General features: G+C 38.8%; 1 protein-coding gene across 1 annotated transcript in view; it reads right to left on the bottom strand.

Annotated features, from left to right (window-relative positions):
• Nucleotides 1-225: 225 nt before the first annotated feature.
• C8H11orf58 (chromosome 8 C11orf58 homolog) overlaps nt 226-20,652 on the bottom strand; it is a 29,376-nt gene continuing 8,949 nt past the window's right edge. The window contains exons 3-5 of the mRNA XM_030831492.2: nt 4,469-4,529; nt 2,850-2,959; nt 226-2,125 (exon numbers count right to left, since the gene is read on the bottom strand). Of these exons, the coding sequence (XP_030687352.1) occupies nt 1,892-2,125; nt 2,850-2,959; nt 4,469-4,529 (405 nt within the window). The 3' untranslated portion in view covers nt 226-1,891. The remainder of the gene's footprint in view (nt 2,126-2,849; nt 2,960-4,468; nt 4,530-20,652) is intronic.

The following is a 20,652-nucleotide window of genomic DNA, read 5'->3' on the forward strand; positions in this document are numbered from 1 at the left end:
ACCACACACACACAATTTGATAAGGAAAAAAAAAAGCAAAAACCAACCCAATGTTCATGCTTAAAAGACAGCCATGATATTTAATGTGGTGCTGGGACACTAGGCCACATGGACCAACAGACCTAAATTTATTCCAACCCTGAATTTTGTTAATGTCCAATAATATATGAATTGGAATGAGAATTTCTTTCTCTGAAGATGAAGAAAAAAGGTCTTCCAGTGTAGTTATTTTAGAAGGAGGCTCTTCTATTTACATATAAGAACCAAGACTTATAAATAACCAAGCATATTTAAATAAACTGATGAAAATACCTTTTAAAACATAATACTGGTCTCTCCCTCTTCCATTCTTAAACATATATCAGTCTTCACTTTCTACTTAAATTAGTTGTAATAAGCAACCCTACAGACTAGCTATTTGACAATCAGTGGCCAAACTGAAATTTGAACAAAGCCAAACTTGTTTAAACCAGATACTATTTGTTAAATGTTACACATTCTACTAGTCACTGACTCAGTATTTTACTATATAGGGTAGCACCTATTATAAAACAATGTGAGACATAAGAAAAAATGAAATGTTGGGGGTCTGATACATGAAAAAATTTCAGGATGGATTGCATAATCCAGAAATCGCTTGTTCTATTTGCTACATTCCTCGAAAATTCTAAACTTCAAAATGACACAGGAATTAAAAAAAAAAAAAAACACATTAAACACATACTTAAGTATCTAGATGTGTAACAGTTCAGCAAACAAAAAGGTTTAACTCAAAGCCTTTGAACATGTCACTTAAACATTAAGATTTTGAACCCAATTACTCAAAGATCATTGGCTAGCCCATAATGCAGTTTGTGTTACTCTGCTGTACAAATTAACCACATAATAACAGTCAGATCTTACTCCAACAGAAGTGGCGATAAAATCATACAGCAATACTCCTTTTTGTAATTAGATAATCAGGATAACAGCACTGGGATAAAATGAAGAGAATATCTTGTTTCAGCTTCTTGTTCAATAAGCCTATTCCTCATTTTCAGATAATGAGGATAAAGGTATCACAACCACATATGAGAAACTGCTTTCTCTTTATTTAGGTGTTAGGAAGAAAATTAACTTTGGTCACATATTACCTTAAAAAAAAAAATCCAGTTTTACATATTCCTAAATAGATAGGACCAAATGATCAGAGAAAAAATTTCTTCTGTAAAAACTGGCCAATTTTATCAAAAATCTAACATACAGTGTCATTCAAATTATGCGAAGACTGCTTGGGATCATAACATTCCAAATATATGACAACTGCAACTCCATCCTAACCGGTGTGAAAAGTATTTGCTCTCATGTTGCTTTGGTCCAAAAGAGTAGAGCTGATTCAGTAAGAGTAAACTAAGTACCTAATCTTTTGCCAGCATTAATTTAGATTGTTACTGGCAGCAGAAATATCCATGGTGAATAGTTCTACTATAAGAGAGTATAATAAAAGAATATTTTTATGAACACATCACAGTACCAGATAAACTTTTATAAGAGAGAAACATGAAGGAACAAAAAAAGATAAACAGCTACCACACAAAAAATACTGTTTCCCCCGTAACTGTATTTGAAGGGGTAAAAAGGTAGTATTAGAAGTTTGATGATGCTAACATGAAAGGAAGTTGAGTATTGTATTTATTTCTTATTTTATACAACTCTTACTGTTTACAAAAATGGTTATAGTCATGCCCATAAAAGTGTAACCCATGGCATCTGAAAGCAAACACTCTTTGTAATTATTTAAAAGGGCCTTTTTAAAAATTATAATACAAAGGTCTGTGCTCTATAAGCAGTCCTCCACTGTGCATTATAACAATAAGGCTTACTTTTAATACAAAGACTAAGTGTTTGGGAGTTATGAACCACTGGATTTAACAAACATCATCTTATAGTTGCTTTTTGCATCTTTTTTGTTTTTGGGATCCTCCACTTCATCAGGGTGCTCAGTAGCTTGGAGTTCTTCAGCAGATTCTTCTTTCTCTGACTCTGAATCACTTTCAGAGTCATCTGGACTTTCAGGATCAGGTGAATCATCATCATCATCATCATCATCTCCAGCCACATCACCTTCTCCATCATGATCATCTACCTAAAAACATCAATCAACAGCTATTAAAATACATTATCCAGTATAAAAACTGGAAAAGACCCCAAAATTTTTGTCTCACTCCCTAGCCATTAACAGTTTAAGATCAGAGGCTGCCTAGGGAAGAAATGAGGACTCAGGCACCTCCATGTGTTTTATACCCTGGGACTTGAGTAGGATTTTGGTTTAAGAAAGGGCTCTGAAGACCACTCACCTTCTCCCCTCCCCCCTAGTTTGAAAATAATATATTATTATCTTCCTGATGGAAACAGTATTATTTTAAGTAAATAAGGCAAGTTAACCACTGATCCATGGGAATATTTAAACAGTTATCTATGTTTTGCATATTATATTACTTTGGAGTAATGGACCAATAGTTATTATATGAAAAGAGATGATGTAGGAAACAGCCAAGAAAACTCTCCTGAACCGGTATTTACATGAAATATTTCACGTAACTTGTATGTTGTTCATGCCTACTTAAGATGTGCCCTAATGATTATCTAAGCAGAATTTATATTAAGCTAGTATCAGAAAACATATTTCTAAAACTGTCAAAAATATCTATTCTCATTATCTACAAAGACCTAGTTTGGCATGTAAAAATGTAACTGCATAAAGAAAGCCTTCTACATAGGGTTCTTGATCGCTAGAGTAATTTAACACAAATAAATGATAATCAAATTGGAAATTATCTTCCCACTTAATGAAAATACATAATTACTACCTCACTGAAGCCAAGTCCACAATGTCGTCGATATCTTCCTGATAATTTACTGTCCATACTTTGTTGATATTGAGACTCCAGTTCTTCGTTAATTTTCTTGTCTTCTTCCCCTGTATGTCCAGTGTACTTTGATTATGTTTCAGTCAAATTAATAAAAATATTTGATTACACAAAAAACCCACAATACAGATGCTATTATATTCAGGGCTGATTTCTCTAACTGTGACTAATTTTACAGCGAATTTTGTGGATGGGTTTATAAACCATAGGTAGTTACCCAACAGATAAAATAATTGAAGGATGTATTTATGATTACTTCTTTAATAACCAACCCCCTGAAGCACAAGTTGTTTATTAAAGATGAAAAACTTAATTTTTCCCATGTAATAATTCAAACCAGATACAGGAATCTCAGAACTGCTTAAGTTTACATATTGTAACTATTAATTACTAAGAACTTTGGGCATCATGTTTTAGTTTATTTATAGTCTAATAATGGTTCTCCTGAAAGTTTCCTCCTAGTCATGCAGAAAAAATCCTCCAACAAACAAAAGCTTCTGTCTTTGAACAGAAATATTGAAAAGGCACACAATTCTGTTTAGAGAATGGCTAAAAAAATGTAAGATGACCTTGGAATGGCTTCCCTTTACGCCTTTCTTTGCATATCAGTTTACTGCACCAACATAAACTTATTTGTAATTTTATCATGCAACATTTGATATATAAATTATTTTTAACATATATTGTTATATATATAAGTTATGAAGCAGAATACTAAACAACCACCTATAAACTTACCACCCAAGAAGCAGAACATTACCAATACCAGTGAAGCTTTCTGTACGTGACATTTTAATTTGTAAATACAAGAAGAATTTCATATTTTAAAAGAATGAATGCAACAGTTAAATATATTTCCATTCTGCCAAAGCTCAGGACTCTTTTGCCTTTTGTAGCAGTGCAAATCAATTTGAAATAACTGTTCAACACCAGAAATATAAAATGCCTATCAATTTCTAATGTCTAAGATTAGGGCCAATTTTAAATGGGATAAAACTTTACTTTTCAGCAGACTGAATTCAAATCCAAATTCTAATTCATTTTCTGTTTTTACTTTTAAAGTTTTTCCCCCAAAATTAAAAGAAAAATTAATTTCTTCAGGCATTCCAATGAGTTTATACTCTTCCAAGATTTCAGAGCAAAACTCAGTGAATAAACTAAAAACCAGTATAATATGCCAACTATAACACTGTATGTTAAATAATTTACAAAATACATGTAAACTCTAGATACTATAGTTGGCAAGATGAGGCATAAAACCTCACTACAATTAAAATACTACACGTTGTGAGTTAGTAAAAATGAAGACAGAAACTGGTTAGTTTCTTGGTTAGAATATCATATCGATGTACATATACTCAAATCTTTTATGAAAGTATATACTAACTGTTACATGATATACGTAACATGTTTACATATACTACATATATTTCTAATATTTATTAATCATTAGAACTAATCAACAATTATACACGAAAGTTAGAATATCCCAAAATATGTACAAATATTTCATATTCCAAATTTAGCACCTCCACTTTAATTATATTTTACTTTCTTACCTGTTCGGAAGTGAGATGTGGATTTGTGATCTCCTATAACAAGACGACCAGTATGTTCTTTCTGTAAGAAGGCAGGAAATTTATTAGAATTTGAGACCACTAATTCAACATAATTATTAAGTGTCTACTATGTGCCTGACAATATTCCAGGCTTATGGGATACAGTGAAGAAAAAGAACTAAATTAAGATCCCTGTCTTTATGGAATTTACATTCTTGCGTGGATAGGGATGGGGAGGGGACACAAAATCAGTAAGTAAATTACAGTATGTCTGAAGGCAGTGTAATTACAATAAACCAAGCAGAGGAAGGGGATAGAAAGTATGTAGAGTTCAAGCTGGAATTTTAAATGGGATAGACAGCTAGAAAAGTGGATCAATCTAAACATTTTCTTTCCTAAAATGCCAGTAAAATGAGTTGCTTTGATTTTTCCACCTTCTCTTTCTGATGTCTCAGGCATATATCATAGAAAGAAAGCAAATGAGATTTAACTGAATAAAAATAATAGCTTTATAATGAACAATGGAATCGAAATTTAAAATATAAAACATAAAATAACCATTACTATTTAACAACATACCACAAATAGCTAGCTCATTACTTTTGACTACAATAAACACCCACTTTCAAACTATCAAAAAGCACAGAACTTAAAACAATCTAGTTCTATAAAACATAAAAATAAATGACTCAATTGGTAATTAGTTACCAACTAATCAGCTTACATAATTACTCTCAATTTATCAGTTCCAATCCACTCTTCATGGTTCATATTTAGTTTTGAAACCAAGCATGAGCCTGTGGGGCTCCCGGGCATGGAAGCCTTTCCGTGTCCCCAGTTTCTTGTTTATAGGGAACAGACTCCAGCCTCCGTGACACTCCCTGAGTTCCAAAGGGCAGATTTGAACTGTTGCCATGCAGAGACAAGGGAGGAGCAGTCAAGAAACAACAGTGTAGCCTTTGGATAGGGTCCTGGTTCTGCCTGAAGGGATACACATAACAATGAGTTCTTTACAGAACGAAAACCCCCAACAAATGTAAGATGTTAGCATTCTTTATCCCAGATTAAAAGGAACCAGAGAAGCTCTTCAAGAGACCATCTGAGGCCAGATTAAAGGAGTCACAGAAACTCATCAGACCACCTGAAGCCAGGCCCTGCACACACCCTGATCCTTATCAGCAACCCTGCCTTTGAACCACTGCTATAAAACTCCTCACCAAATCCCTCCAGGTCGGGACACACAGTTTTGAGAGGTACTGACTCTGCTGTGTCCCCCTTTGCCTGGCAGAGCAATAAAGCTGTTCTCTTCTACTTCACCCAAAACTCTGTCTCCGAGATTCAATTCCGTACTGGTGCACAGACGCCGAGTTTTCGGCATCAGTTTCACAAGGTAAATAAAGTGTTTGGGAGACTGGCCAAGATGGCAGAGTAGAAAGATCTTGAGCTCACCTCCTCTCACGAGCACACGAAAACCACAACTATCTGCAGAACAGCTATTGATGAAAAAGACTGGGAACCACCAGAAAAGATCTTCTACAACTAAAGACATAAAGAAGGAACCACAACAACCTGGATATAATCAAATTCCATACCCCTTGGGGTGGGTGATCCACAAACTGGAGAATAATTACACTGCAGAGGTTCTCCTAGAGGAGTGAGAGTTCTGAGTCCGACATCAGGCTCCCCAGCCCAGGGGTCTGGTACCAGGAAGATGAGCCCCCAGAGAATTTGGCTTTGAAGGCCACTGGGGCTTAACTGCAGGAGCTCCACAGGACTGGGGGAAATACACTTCACTCTTCGAGGGAGCATACAAAATCTCACATGCACCCGGACACAGGGCAAAAGCAGTAATTTGATAGGCACCTGGGCCAGACCTACCTCTTAGTCTTGGAGAGTCTCCTGGAGACACGGGGTGGTAGGGGGACTGTGGCTCACCCTAGGGACACAGACACTGATGGCAGAATACCGGGGAACACTGTTGGCGGCTGACATCTTGGCTCATTAGTTCCAAGACCTTATCCCACCCAACAGTCTGTAGGTGCTAGTGCTGGGACTCCTCAGGCTAAACAACTAACTGGGCAGGGACACTGCCCCACCCCTCAGCAGACAGGCTGCCTAGAGACTTACTGAGCCCACAGCCACCTCAAGATATGCCCCCTAGACATGGCTCTGCCCATGAGAGGACTAAGACCCAGCTCCACCCACTAGTGGGCAGACACTAGCCCCTCCCTCCAGGAAGCCTGCACAAGCCTCTAGAGCAGCCTCACCACCCAGGGGGCAGACACCAGATGCAAGAAAAATATGATTCCCGCAGACTACAGACCAAGTCTGCCCACAGCAGGCCAGACTGTGCCCGCTAGCAGGCCAATGCAACCTTCAGGACACCCTGGACCCCATAACCAACTGTGTCAAGAACCACCTCCCAACCCCAAATCTTATATGTGCTCTGGGATCCAGGGGCCCTGCAGCCAGACTCCAGGAACCAGCTCTGACTGCCCAGTTGCCTCCAGAATCCGGCTTAACCTGCCAATGGGTGGGCAACAGCCCCAGAGTCTTCATGAACCTGACTCTGACTACCCAGCCAGCACTAGCCTTGGGGCCCCCTAGGGTTCTGCAAGCAGTCACTTCATGACCAGGGCCTGCTGAACAGCAGCCAGCAGCATCCGCACAAGGCAGGGCCTGGCAACCAACCAAGCCCACCAGATCACCCACATAGTCAGGCCACCACAACAGAAGGACCCACACAGCCCTCTTAGGAGGAAACTCTAGAGCATATAGCTTGGGTGGCGAGAAGGGAGTGCACTGCTGGGATGCATAGGACACATCCTAGAGGGCCACTTCTCCAAAGTCAAGAAATGTAACTAACCTACCACATACATAAAAATACCAACTTAGACAAAATGATGTGGCAGAAGAATATGTTCCAGATGAAGGAACAAGATTCTACCTAAGAGTTCAGAATAATGATTGTAAAGATGACCAAAGAATTTGGGAGGAGAATGGATGCCAGAGCAAGAAGTTAGAAGTTTTTAACAAAGAGTTAGAAAATTTAAAGAACAACCAAACAGAGATGAAAAATACAATAACTGAAATGAAGAATACACCAGAAGGAATAAACAGTAGACTGAGTGATATAGAAGAATGGATCAGTGAGCTGGAAGACAGAGTACTGGAAATCACTGCCACTGAACAGAAAAAAGAATGAAAAGAAATGAGGACAGTTTCAAAGACCTCTGGGACAACATCAAGCACACTAATATTAGCATTAAAGAGGTCCCAGAAAGAGAAAACAGAAAGAAAAAGCCTGAGAAAATATTTGAAGAGATAATAGCTGAAATATTCCTTAACCTGGGAAAGGAAACAGTCACTCAAGTCCAGGAAGTGCAAAGAATCAAGGAACACACCAAGACACAATGTAATCAAGATGACAAAAATTAAAGATAAAAGAGAGAATATTAAAAGCAGCAAGGGAAAAGCAATAAATAACATACAAGGGAATTCCATAAGGCTATCAGCTGATTTTTCAACAGAAACTGCAGACCAGAAAGGAGTGCCACGATATATTTAAAAAAGTGATGAAAGGGAAAAACCTACAAGCAAGAATACTCTACCTAGCAGAGCTCCTGTTCAGATTTGAAGGAGAAATCAAAACTTTTACAGACAAATAAAAGCTAAAAGAATTCAGCACCACCAAGCTAGCTTTAGAACAAATGCTAAAGGAACTTATCTAGATGAAAAAGAAAAGGCCACAACTAGAAACAAGAAAATTAAGAAATGAAAAAGCTCACAGACAAAGGCAAACATATAGGAAATAATCCAAATGCAAACCAGTAGGGAGACTGACAGACAAAAGTAGAAAAATTATCTGTATCTATAATAAGCAGTTAAGGGATACACAAAGCAATTAGATATAAAATATGATATCAAGGGCTTCCCTGGTGGCGCAGTGGTTGGGAGTCCCCTACGTCGGGTCGTGCCCCGGTCAGGGAAGATCCCACATGCCGCGGAGCGGCGGGGCCCGTGAGCCATGGCCGCTGAGCCTGCGCGTCCGGAACCTGTGCTCCCCAACGGGAGAGGCCACGACGGTGAGAGGCCTGCGTACCGCGCAAAAAAAAAAAAAAAAAAAAGATATCAAAAACAGTAATTGTGAGGGGAAGAGAGTACCAACGCAGGATTTCAAAAATGCATTTGTAATTAAGAGAGCAGCAACTTAAAACAATCACGTATACATATAGACTGCTCTACAAAAATCTCATGGTAACCACAAACTAAAAATCTATAATAGATATACACACAAAATTATCCACAACACTAGAGATAGTCATCAAATCACAAGAGAAGAGAACAAAAGGTGAAAGACATACAAAAACAAATTCAAAACAATTTTGGGAGAGGGAGCTGTGTAAGAGGAAAGGTTCTCTAACCCCAGGAACCCCCTTCACCAGCTGGGAAAAATCAGCCAGGACAGAAAGTGTGCTTCACTGGCTCAGAGGAGTGCAGCAACAGGCTTTAGGAAGGCAGAACAAAGAGAGACCAGCACTGATGGTCCTGGCCACCTCGCTCTACTTACTCCCCAGCCTGAGATGTGTGTCTGCTGGTGCGAGGGGGCTGGGTGCTAAAACTCAGGCTTTAGGGGACAGACCTGGGGAGAGGACTGGGGTTGACTGCGCGGAGACAGCCAAAATGTATTGGAGTATGGCCCAGGCCACAAGGTGTGAGCAGGATACTGCCTGGGTCCACCATAGAAGCCCCACTGGTAATGTGCTCATGAAGGGAGGGTCAGGACCCCACCACAGCAGCCTCATTCTCTTTGTGCTCACAGTGGGCACAACTCTTGACTCTATGAGCTCTGCTAGTAGACAAGCCCTGGTGGTTGCCTACACACAGAGGTGGGGCTGAAATATGAGCTGTGTCCAGCCAGCAGCTTTGAGACTTTGGCAGATTTATGCCTCTGGTGCCTTTGTAAGCTCAGCACCTGGGGGACATCCAAGCATATTATTGGTGCTTCTGTGATTAGGGCGGGTCCAGGGCTAATTCCATAGCTCCCACGGTGGGTCCAGGTGCCCGACTATGGTGGGTCATGGTGCCTGACTTGGGCAGATCTGCACTGGTTGCTTTCTGATAACTGCACCTGAGGGGCATCTGGACCAACTGACTGCATTCCCACAGCTGAAGCGGGGCCAAGAGCAGTGCCAACAACAGTGTACTTTGTGAGTACTCATGACAGGTGACAGGAGACACCACAGAGCATACTTTTCAGTGGACAGCTCCTGGGAAGAATACCCAGTGGCTCCTCTCCCAGTGGGAGCACTCTAGTCCCATCTACCTCACATTGCAGTTTAGCAACGGATCTGAGTGCTTTTACTCCAACACCTGGGGAGCAGACCCTGCCCCTGGCAGGGCTGTGACAGCTACAGAGCAAAGTGGAGGCCCCTGTTCAACATCCAGTGCAGGCTCTGGTCACCACAACACCAATCACACCCCCTATCAAGGGGAAAAGGGCAAGCACACATTGAGGAAAGACGTGGCAGTCATCCATACTAAAAACGGCCTTTACTCCAAAAATATTAGACTCATTCAGGCTACACAGGGACATTCCCACATAAAAACAGCCCTTTAAGACCACAGTAGATAACTGTTTCTCCTAAAGTCATAGAGTCAGAGAAACAAGTATAATGAAGAAACACAGGAACTGCTCCCAACTAAAAGAACAAGAGAAATCCCCTGGAAGTACAAACGATGAAACACCTCTCCAGTCTACTAGACCCCAAGTCCAAACAGAAGGTAATAAAAATACTAAACGAATTAACAAAGACTATCAGAAGAAATGCAGATCACTGTTACAAGAAACTAGAACTATAAAGAGGAGCCAATTAATATTAGAAAACTCATCTGCCAAGATAAAACTTGAGCTAAAGGCAATAAATAGCAAACTAAATAATGCAGAAGAATAAGTGATCTGGAAGACAGAATAATGGAAATCACCCAATCAGAACGGCAGACAAAAAGACAAGTGAAAAAAAATGAAAGCAATATACGAGACTTATGGGATAAAATAGAGCAAGTCAATCTACACATAATAGGATCCCAGAAGGAGAAGAAAGAAAAAAGGGGATTGAAAATGCATTTGAAGAAATTATGGCTGAAAACTTCCCAAACCAAAAGGAAACAGATATCCAGGTACAAGAAAAACAGAGTCGGAAACAAGATGAACCCAAGCAAAGCTACACCATGACATATTATAATTAAAATGGCAAAAGTTAAAGTGAGGATTCTAATGGCAGCAAGAGAAAAAGAGTTACTTACAAGGAAACCCTCATAAGTCTATCAGCTGACTTCTCTATAGAAACACTCCAGGACAGAAGGGAGTGGCAAGATATATTCAAAGTCCTAAAAGGGAAAAATCTGCAACCTAGCATACTCTATGCAGCAAGATTATCATTTAGAATAGGAGAGATAAAGAATTTCCCAGACAAGTGAAAACTAAAAGAATACAGCAATACAAAGCCTAAACAGACATTTCTCCTAAGAAGACATACAGATGGCCAACATGAAAAGATGTTTAACATTGCTAATTATTAGAGAAATGCAAATCAAAACTACAGTGAGGGATCACCTCACACCAGTCAAAACAGCTATCATCAAAAAATCCACAAACAGGGCTTCCCTGGTGGCGCAGTGGTTGCGAGTCCGCCTGCTGATGCAGGGGACACAGGTTCGTGCCCCAGTCCGGGAAGGTCCCACATGCCGTGGAGTGGCTAGGCCCGTGAGCCATGGCCGTTGAGCCTGCACGTCCAGAGCCTGTGCTCCGCAACAGGAGAGGCCACAACAGTGAGAGGCCCACATACCGCAAAAAAAAAAACAAAAAAAAAAACCACAAACAATAAATGCTGGAGAGGGTGTGAAGAGAAGGGAACCCTTCTACGCTGTTGGTGGGAATGTAAACTGGTACAGCCACTATGGAGAACGGTATGGAGGTTCCTTTAAAAACTAAAAATAGAGCTACCATATGACCCTGCAATCCCACTCCTGGGCATATATCCAGAGAAAAACATGGTCCGAAAGGATACATGCACCCCAATGTTCATTGCAGCACTGTTTACAACAGCCAAGACAGGGAAGCAACCTAATGCCCATTGACAGAGGAATGGATAAAGAAGATGTGGTACATGTAAACAATGGAGTATTACTCAGCCATTAAAAAGAAGGAATTAATGCCCTTTTCAGCAACACGGATGGACCTAGAGACTGTCATACTGAGTGAAGTAAGTCAGACAGAGAAAGAGAAATCTCATATGATACTGTGGTGTGGTACACATATACAATGGAGTATTACTCAGCCATAAAAAAGAATAATGTTAGTTGCAGCAACATGGATAGACCTAGAAATTATCATACTAAATGAAGTCAGACAGAAAAAGACAAACATCATATGCTACCACTTATATGTGGAATCTAAAAAAATGATACAAATGAACTTATTTACAAAACAGAAACAGACTCTCAGACTTTGAAAACAAACATATGGTTACCAAAGGGGAAAGGTGGGAGGGGAGGGATAAATTAGGAATTTCAGATTAACATATACATGCTACTATATATAAAATAGATCATCAACAAGGACCTACTGTATAGCAAAGGGAACTCTACTCAATATCCTGTAATAACCTATATGGGAAAAGAACCTGAAAAAGAATGGATATATGTATATCTATAACTGAATCAGTTTGCTGTACACCTGAAACTAACACAACACTGTAAATCAACCTTACTCTAATATAAACATTAAATTAAAATAAAAAATAAAATAAACAACAAAGCCCTAGTGTATAGTACAGGAACTATATTCAATATCTTGTAGTAAACTATAATGGAAAATAATATGAAAAAGAATATATATATAGTACAGCAAAGTATCACTTTGCTGTATGCCAGAAAGTAACACCACATTGTAACTGAACTGTATTTCAATAAAATATATATAACTAAACAAAATGAGAAAAAACAGAAAACAAAAGCAATTATAAGAGGAAAGTTAATAGCAATACAAGCTTACCTCAGGAAAGAAGATAAATCTCAAACAGCCTAACCTTACACCTAAAGCAACTAGAGATAGAAGAACAAATAAGGCCCAAAGTTAACAGAAGGAAAGAAATCATAAAGATCAGAGCAGAAATAAGAAAACAATAGAAAAGATCAATGAAACTAAAAGCTGATCCTTTGAAAAAATAAACAAAATTGATAAACCTTTAGCCAGACTCATCAAGAAAAAAAGGAAAGGGCTCAAATCAATATTAAAAATGAAAAAGGAGAAGTTACAACTGACATCACAGAAATACAAAAGATCACAAGAGACTACTACTACAACCAATTTATACACCAGTAAAATGGACAACCTAGGAAAAATGGACAAATTCTTAGAAAGGTACCATCTCCCAAGACTGAACCAAGAGGAAATAGAAAATATGAAGGGACTAATAACAAGTATTGAAGTTGAAACGGTGATTTAAAAACTTCCAACGGACAAAAGTCCAGGACCAGATGGCTTCACAGGGGAATTCCGTCAAACATTTAGAGATGAGTTAACACCTATCCTTCTAAAACCTCCTGCAGAGGAAGGAAGACTCCCAAACTCATTTTATGAAGCCACAATCACCCTGATACCAAAACCAGACAAAGATAACACACAAAAAGAAAATTACAGGCCAATATCACTGATGAACATAAACACACAAATCCTCAACAAAACACTAGCAAACCGAATCCAACAAAACATTAAAAAGATCATACACCATGATCAAGTGGGATTTATCCCAGGGATGCATGGATTTTTCAATATCTGCAAATCAATGTGTGATACACCACTTTAACAAACTAAATAATAAAAACCAAATGATCATCTTGTATTCACAAGATGCTGTGGCCTGCTGTATCAGTAAATGAAGGATATTGTGGCCATCAAACCAGCAGCCACCCTCAACTGTGCACCCTGAGGGGATTCAGGATGGTGAAAAGCATGAAACTGGCCCTAGATAGTTAAGGTGTATATCAAAGGGATGATTTCAATGAGTCCAGACTCTTGAAACTTCCCACACGTGGAAAAGTGTTAAATTCATTAACTTGACATGTTTGGTTTTCCATAATTAACAGTTTCTTTAATTAACAGTAATCCTTTGATGTTTCGACTACCTAGTTTTTGATGCAAAATGCGTATATCCTGGCTCCTCCCTTACCTCTTTGGAGCAGTCCCTCAGAGCAATATGAGAGGCTGACTTAAGTCCTCAGGAAATCTGCCAAATAAAACATAATTCTCCACTTTTAGGCTGTGTATTTTTTTCAGTTGACAGTTTTGGTGACCAGGAAGGGACTCAGAGCAGACGTCTCTGCTTTGCCTGAACTCTACAAGGAACTGGGGCCTTGGTACCAGCAGAGGCCTGTTGTGCCCATCCGGCTCTGCAGAGTCCAGATGAATTTGGGTGAGTCCCTCCTGGTTCTTGGATCTCCCAATTACTGGCTGATGATCCTGAGTTTTATTTGGCGGTGTCTAACAGGTACTGGCTCCCCAGTTAAAAGATATTGGGGAGTGGCCCCTGCTAGTTGAAAAATACTAGGGGAGCCCAGCTGAAAGACATTGGGAGAAAGTGCCCCCTACCTGAAAGATACTAGGGTAACTCAATTGAAAGACACCAGGATTTCCTCAGTTTGAAAGATACTGAGCAGTCTCAGCTGAATGGTTGGTTAGGTAAGAGGTTTACCTGACATTTTCCTCCAATTGGCTATCTTGACAAGAATGTGTCAGGATAAAAGTGCACTAATAAAATTTTATGCCTGAGAAATTCAAGTTCAAATGGGAAACAGATTCTCTCAGAGAAATGAGGGGCGTCAGAAAGCCAACCTCCAACTAGCACTCTAGCCAGATTCATGTATGTACAGAGCTCATACCTGCAAGTAAATAAAGGAAATCTTGCTCTGAAAATGACTAAATGGAGCTCTTTTATTGTATACGCAGCTATGTTAGAAAAAGTTGGCTTGATAAAAACATATTTTCAGAATTCTGATGTTAAAAAAACAAAAGCCCTTCTAGGGGGAAGTTGCATTCCTCCTCCTGTGTCTTTGAGATGTAAATGTTTTATCTGATCTTCAGGCGTGTGCGTGTGTGCGTGCGCGTGCATGTGTGTGTGTTTTGAGTACTTGATCTCTGTCATCCAAAAGGTACACATATGGTGTACATTTAGCAGCCAATCGAATAGACTGAGATTCTGAGCAGGCTTTTTTTTTTTTTTTTGTGGTACGCGGGCCCCTCACCGCGGGCCCCTCACCGCTGCGGCCTCTCCCGCCGCAGAGCACAGGCTCCAGACGCGCAGGCCCAGCGGCCATGGCTCACGGGCCCAGCCGCCCCGCGGCACGTGGGATCTTCCCAGACCGGGGCACGAACCCGTGTCCCCTGCATCGGCAGGCGGACTCTCAACCACTGCGCCACCAGGGAAGCCCCCTGAGCAGGCTTTTGTCTGAATTTTTGCCATCTTAACCTTCATTGCGTCAGCCTGTTTAGTGAGGGCCTTTACTTTCTTAGACTATTTTTGGGAGTAAACTTTCTGGATCTGTTTAGGTCGCATCCTTCACACTCTCCTGTGGGGAAGCCTCTTGCATCCTATTGGTTTAAGTCACTATTAACATATATCTCATTAATGGCCAGACGACAGATCCTTTAAATTGGAGAAACTTCTAAATTGGTAAATTTTTAGAGAACTCTCATTATAAACAGGTGTTTTATTGATATCTATGGGGAAAAAAAATTAAAGGTGGGAAAAAAATATATAATGGTTTACCTAAGAACTCGCTTAGTTTAAAACAAACCAAAAAAACTGGTTTGGGAGACCTTATTGTGGTTTCTGCTTTCCCTCAATGGATCTTACAGATGCTAATAAAAACATTAGAATAATTAATTAGGTTGATTAACAGAAAAATAAGAGAAAAAACTAAAGGGAAAGTCTAGAGACTCTTTCCCCACAAGGTAAACTTTTTAATGGAACTTATCCCAAATGGATAAAGAAATCTTAAGATGATTACTTTAAAATGGGATAAATAAAATGAATGTTAATGGGATTAAAACAAAACATCTTGATACAACATTCCTAAGGTTCAATGGGCCAAATGGAACCCCCCCTCCACTGTATTGGTACCCAACATTAAAGGACCCCAAGCAAGTCTGCTCTATTTACCCCTGTTTAAAATATATATATTTAAATGGTGGAAGAAAATTACACTGAGGTACCTGACCAACAATTACTTGGGGCAACAATTAGGCCAATTAATCAAGTTGACAAAAGGGCCTGAGTCAGTTGGCTCAACCCCTCACTGGGGACCCCAGAGCCTTTTATACAAAATAGATAAAATGGTCAGAGAATAAAAGCAAGGAAAGCTTCTAGGACTCCTTGTAATACCAAGACTTGTTGATTGGGTCCTAAGAGAAACTAACGTCAAAGGTGTAAAAGTTGGCAGAATTGAGATGAAACTTTACAAAAATTGGTATTTATGTTCACCAATCTACAGAACGCTAATGTAAAAGACAGTTCATAATTGCTTACTTCTTAGTATTCACTAGAAATCAAAGTTTTTAAGGGTTGAGAATTCTAATTTAAATATGAAATTAAAGCTACTAGAAATAATACAGAAAAACAGTTCAGTATGCTAGAAAAATAAGTGTGTTGTGAACAAAGAAGGTATGAGGAATGGATTTGCATTTTGTTAAGGGAAAAGAAAATAATTTTGTCCTAGAGCTAGTTGTTTCTAGATGAGAAAAGTAAGAGACAAAATAATACGGATATAGAAAGTGATGGAAGGATTGTGGAAAAGGAACCCTGAGAAAAGAATTTTGTACACTGTCAGGATTGACTAAACTCAGAATGAATTTAATTATGTAAATGGATTTTGTTATTAAAAGTAGACTGGTACACGATTGGATTTGGTTCCTCTGTTTAAAGAACAAAGGTTTATTAGAACACTGCTTCTGACAATGGATTGTGTGAGTTTCTCTGTCTTTAAGTGATCTATATTTGCTTTTGAAATCTTTTGTCACTGTGGTTAAGTATTATTTCAGTGACATATGATCCTATTTGACCAAGTGTTGATATTTTTGACAAACTTCCCAAATATCAAATTCTAAAGTTCTTTTGACCTCCAGCTAACTCTGGGATGCTTCAAAGGAACCAAGACACCTCAGAGAGCAATGTCAAACTAATTAGCTTATGTGGTATGATAAATTAATCAGTTGGCCAAAAAGTTCATTCGGTTTTAAAGTAAAAACAAAAGACACCACATTTTTCATTTTCACCAAGAACTTTATTTATTTTTAAAAAAATATTTAGGGACTTCCCTGGTGGTACAGTGGTTAAGAGTCCACCTGCCAATGCAGGGGACACGGGTTCGAGCCCTGGTCCGGGAAGATCCCACATGCCGCGGAGCAACTAAGCCTGTGCACCACAACTACTGAGCCTGCACTCTAGAGCCCACGAGCAACAACTACTGAAGCCTGTGCACCTAGAGCCTGTGCTCCACAAAAAGAGAAGCCACCACAATGAGAAGCCTGTGCACTGCAACAAAGAGTGGCCCCCCTCACCGCAACTAGAGAAAGCCTGCGTGCAGCAACGAAGATCCAATGCAGCCAAAAATAAACAAACAAACAAATATTTATTTGGCCGTGTTGGGTCTTAGTTGTGGCACACAGGATTTTTAGTTGTGGCATATGGGATCTTTAGTTGCAACATGTGAACTCTTAGTTGGGGCATGTGGGATCTAGTTCCCTGACCAGGGATCGAACCTGGGTCCCCTGAATTGGGAGTGTGGAGTCTTAGCCACTGGACCACCAGGGAAGTCCCACCAAGAACTTTACTGAACGTATTCACTGTTTTGTTCCACTACCTTCTGCCATTTTTCAGGCAACTTCATAATTCCATCTTCCTAAAAATTTTACCTTTTTGAGCAAAGAACTGTTCCAGCTGCCTTTTACAGTATTCCAGGGAATTGAAATTCTTTCCATTAAGAGAATTTTGTAAAGACCGAAATAAATGGAAATCCAAAGGTGCCATGTCTGGTGAATATGGCAGATGAATCAGAATGTCCCAGCCAAGCTGTAACAGTTTTTGCCTGGTCATCAAAGAAACACGCAGGCTTGTGTTATCCTGATGGAAGATTATGCATTTTCTGTTGACTAATTCCAGATGCTTTTCGTCGAGTGCTGCTTTCAGCTGGTCTAACTGGGAGAAGTACTTTTTGGAATTAATCATTTGGTTTTCTGGAAGGAGCTCATAATAGAGGACTCCCTTCCAATCCCACCATATATACAACATCACCTTCTTTGGATGAAGCCCGGCCTTTGGTGTGATTGATGGTGGTTCATTTCGCTTGCCCCATGATCTCTTCCATTTCACATTATTCTACAGTATACACTTTTCATTACCCATCACAATTTGTTTTAAAAACGGAACATTTTTGTTAGGTTTTAGTAGAGAATCGCATGTGGAAATACGGTCAAGAAGGTTTTTTTCACTTATGAGGAACCCAAACATCAAAGCGATGAACATAACCAAATTGGTGGAAATGATTTTCAGTGCTTGATTTAGATATTCTGACTATGTAGGCTATCTTCCATGTGGTGTAACATTGACTGTTCTCAATTAATGTCTTGATTTGATTGCTGTCAACTTCAAATGGTCCACCTGACCACGGAGCATCGTACGGCGAGAAATCTCCAGCACAAAACTTTGCAAACCACTTTTGACACATTCAATCAGTCAAAGGTACTTTATCACAGTACCTTCTCCATACACTGCACAAATCTTTTTTTGCGTTTTAGTTGTGTTTCTACCTTTCTTGAAATAATAAAGCATAATATGCCGAAACTGTTGCTTTTTTTTTCTCTTCAATATTAAAATGGCTACACAAAAATTCACCAGTTTTGATAAAGTTTTTTTAAAATGCACACTGATATGACAACTGTCACAATACAATCTAACAAAATTGTTTCGAATGAAGTTAAAGACAACTAAGTGCTACTAGAGACAACCTATGGAAAAACCAAACGAACTTTTTGGCCAACCAATACTTGCAAAGCACTGCCAAGTAACTAGTGATGAACCTTATGTTATATTGTATGTATAAATGTCATTAATACAGATATTCCAAAATTTATATGAAATTACTAAAATCTAAGATATCCTGGTATAATGTTATCAATCATAATTCTAGTTATTATCGAAATATCCAAGTTCCTTGTCAACTGCATTGTAATCAGATCTTTAACCATGGCATTTTAAGTCCTGTCATTTATAAATAGTCATTGTTTTAGTCTGATGCTTTTATAAAAGGAAGATCTTCAAGATGATTCATAAAAAGGACTTTTTAACAAGTATAAGTTTCTGATAACTTTTAGATCATACCACTGAACTGGGTAAGAAATGACAAAACTCTAATGTAAAACCTGACTACTTCATCCAAATCAACAGGAATTACATGGGACTGAATGAATTTATAAATATGATTTATAACTTTATGACTTTTTTGGGGAAATATATTGGCTTTTCCTCTTTGTTTTCCAGAAAAACTCTTCCTCTATTATGCTATGACCTACAAGTTGATCAAGTATTCTTTTATAAACAAAAATAAAACATATTTTTTCCTCTCTACCTAATCCTTCCATATTTGGCTTCTCCACCTGGCTCTCCTATGGACTTGATGGTTTACTGTGACCAGATTACAACTAGTTATACTAATCACTGTTTTCTCTTTGAATTTAATTTATTTTTTTATACAGCAGGTTCTTATTAGTTATCTATTAATCATTGTTTTAATTTGTTCTCTTTGTTCCTGAATTGTTTATGCTCTGTGTCTCTCTCTGCCATACTATGACCTTATTAATGTTACTGACTATATTAATTATCCTGTCTAGTTTATAAGATTGTCTCTTACCCAATGTGTAACCAGGTCTCCAAAAAAATTAATGATGGCTAAAGGTCTTGAAACAGTTGATCATATACAAACACACACACACACACAAATATATATATATATATGTATATAAAAAACTCTACACAGGATAACTGTAACAGTGCAACTCTCGTATGAAAAGAAGCAACAAGAGAAAACATTTTCTAGGTCATAGCAGACTAGCAAGATAGGTGATCCAGAGAATTTTAGATTATTAACAGGTCCTAATCCAAAAATTTGAGTGGCCTATCAACAGAATCTTTGCCTGATCTAGGAATGAGCCTTCCTAGCACTGTGGGACAAAATTGGTCATGAAATGCTTCCCAAATGTTGGTTGAATTTATGATCAAGGGGAAGCACTGTGAATGAAAAATGCTGCCCTATCAGTAAACAAAGGATGTTGCAGCCATCAAACCAGCAGCCATTGCAGCTACTCCCAACCGTGCACCCTGTGGGGATTCAGAATGGAGAAAAGAAGGATACTGGCCCTAGATAGTTAAGGTGCAAATCAAATGAATGATTTCAATGAGTCCAGTCTTGCATCTTCCTAGATGTAGAAAAGTGTTAAATTCATTAACTTGACATGTCTGGTTTCCCTTAACAGTTTCTTTAATTAACAGTAATCTTTTGATGTTCCAACTATCCAGTTTTTATTGCAAAACTCCTATACATCCTGGTTCCTCCCTTACCTCTTCGGAGCAGTCCCTCAGAGCAATCTGAGAGGCTATCTTCTAGGCTTAAGTCCTCAGAAAATCCGCCAAATAAAACATAATTCTCAACTTCTAGGTTGTGCACTTTTTCAGTTGACAATCTCAATAAATGCAGAAAAAGCTTTTGATGAAATTCAACATCCATTTTTGATAAAAACTCTCCAGAAAGTGGGCATAGAGGGAACCTACCTCAACATAATAAAGGCCATATATGACAAACCCACAGCTAACATCATACTTAATGGTGAAAAGCTGAAACCATTCCCTCTAAGATCAGGAACAAGACAAGGCTGCCCACTCTTGCCACTTTTATTCAGCATAGTACTGGAAATCCTAGGCACAGCAATCAGACAAGAAAAAGAAATAAAAGAAATCCAAATTGGAAAGGAAGAAGTAAAACTGTCACTGTTTGCAGATGACATAACACTATACATAGAAACTCCTAAAGATGCCACCAGAAAACTACCACAGCTCATCAATGAATTCGGT

This window comes from Globicephala melas, chromosome 8, assembly GCF_963455315.2.
Source record: "Globicephala melas chromosome 8, mGloMel1.2, whole genome shotgun sequence".
NCBI lineage: Eukaryota > Metazoa > Chordata > Mammalia > Artiodactyla > Delphinidae > Globicephala > Globicephala melas.